Raw genomic sequence first — 1,059 nt, 5'->3', positions numbered from 1 at the left:
AGACGATGCTCCGGAGACGTCGTCAAAGCTTCGCTTGAGCCTGCCCGCCTGCGGTCTGCCGCGTTGCTCTGTTGGCGCGAGCATTCGTCTTCTCTTTTGCTCCCCGGCACTCAAACGGCGAGTCTTTGGAGCGCGGCGGCTCGGCTCCCGGTTCTCGGAGGCCGGCGCGGGCGGACGATGAGACGGCCCTCGCCCCGGGCCCCGCCCCGCTCGTTCGGCTCGCGGCGCCAAGGCCAACGTGATCCGGAGTGGCGACCGGTCAATGGACCGATGTGGACTGGCGACCATTCTACTGTTTGTCTGTACGAACCCCGACATCAACCGGCGACCTGCCCTTTGTTGGTCTACAGGTACCCCGACACTGACTGACGATCAGTCCTTGTTTTGTCCCAACGTGCCGCGCCATTGGCCGGAGAGCAGTCCGGGACAAACCCCGCCTCTCGCTCTGAGTCAGCGGGGAGGGGCTCCCGGGAAAGATTGGGCCCGATCGAAAGGAGGGACGCCGGCCGGGGCTCACCTTGCAGCTGCCTCCGTTCCTGCAGGGGGCGCTGTCGCAGGGCTTGCTCTGGATCTCGCAGTTGGTCCCGCTGAATCCCGGCCTGCAGGCGCAGGTGTAGCTTCCCTGGCCCGTGTTGGTGCACGACGCCCCGTTCTGGCACGGCTTGTGGTTGGTGCAGTAGTTGAGGTCTGAGGGTGCACCCACGCCGCGCGCCCCACCCCATAAAAAAACAGCGTCACTCCAGGGGTCCCTCCGCCGCACGGAAAGCTTTCGGGCACTCACCCTGGTCGCAGTAGAGTCCGCCCCAGCCCTCCTTGCAGTCGCACTGCCACGGCTGCTGGCAGGTGCCGTGCAGACATCCGGGGTGGCGCGCGCACTGGTCGCAGCGCTCTCCCTGCCAGCCCTGCCGACACACGCACTCGCCGGGGGCCCGGCAGAAGCCGTGCTCCGCGCTGCAGCCCGAAGCGCAGATGGCTGGTGGATAAGAGGAAAGACGACAGCCCGTCAGCCGGGCCGTGACACGCCCCGCAAACAACAAACAAGGTCCGAAGCCGGGGGGG

General features: G+C 66.9%; 1 protein-coding gene across 1 annotated transcript in view; it reads right to left on the bottom strand.

Annotated features, from left to right (window-relative positions):
* Window positions 1-1,059, bottom strand: part of dlc (deltaC) — a 23,175-nt gene that overhangs the window by 16,731 nt on the left and 5,385 nt on the right. The window contains exons 5-6 of the mRNA XM_019867963.1: window positions 782-973; window positions 518-687 (exon numbers count right to left, since the gene is read on the bottom strand). Of these exons, the coding sequence (XP_019723522.1) occupies window positions 518-687; window positions 782-973 (362 nt within the window). The remainder of the gene's footprint in view (window positions 1-517; window positions 688-781; window positions 974-1,059) is intronic.

The sequence above is a fragment of the Hippocampus comes genome, unplaced genomic scaffold (genome assembly GCF_001891065.2).
Source record: "Hippocampus comes isolate QL1 unplaced genomic scaffold, H_comes_QL1_v1.1 scaffold49, whole genome shotgun sequence".
Lineage (NCBI taxonomy): Eukaryota > Metazoa > Chordata > Actinopteri > Syngnathiformes > Syngnathidae > Hippocampus > Hippocampus comes.
This window is presented reverse-complemented; position numbering and strand designations above follow the sequence as displayed.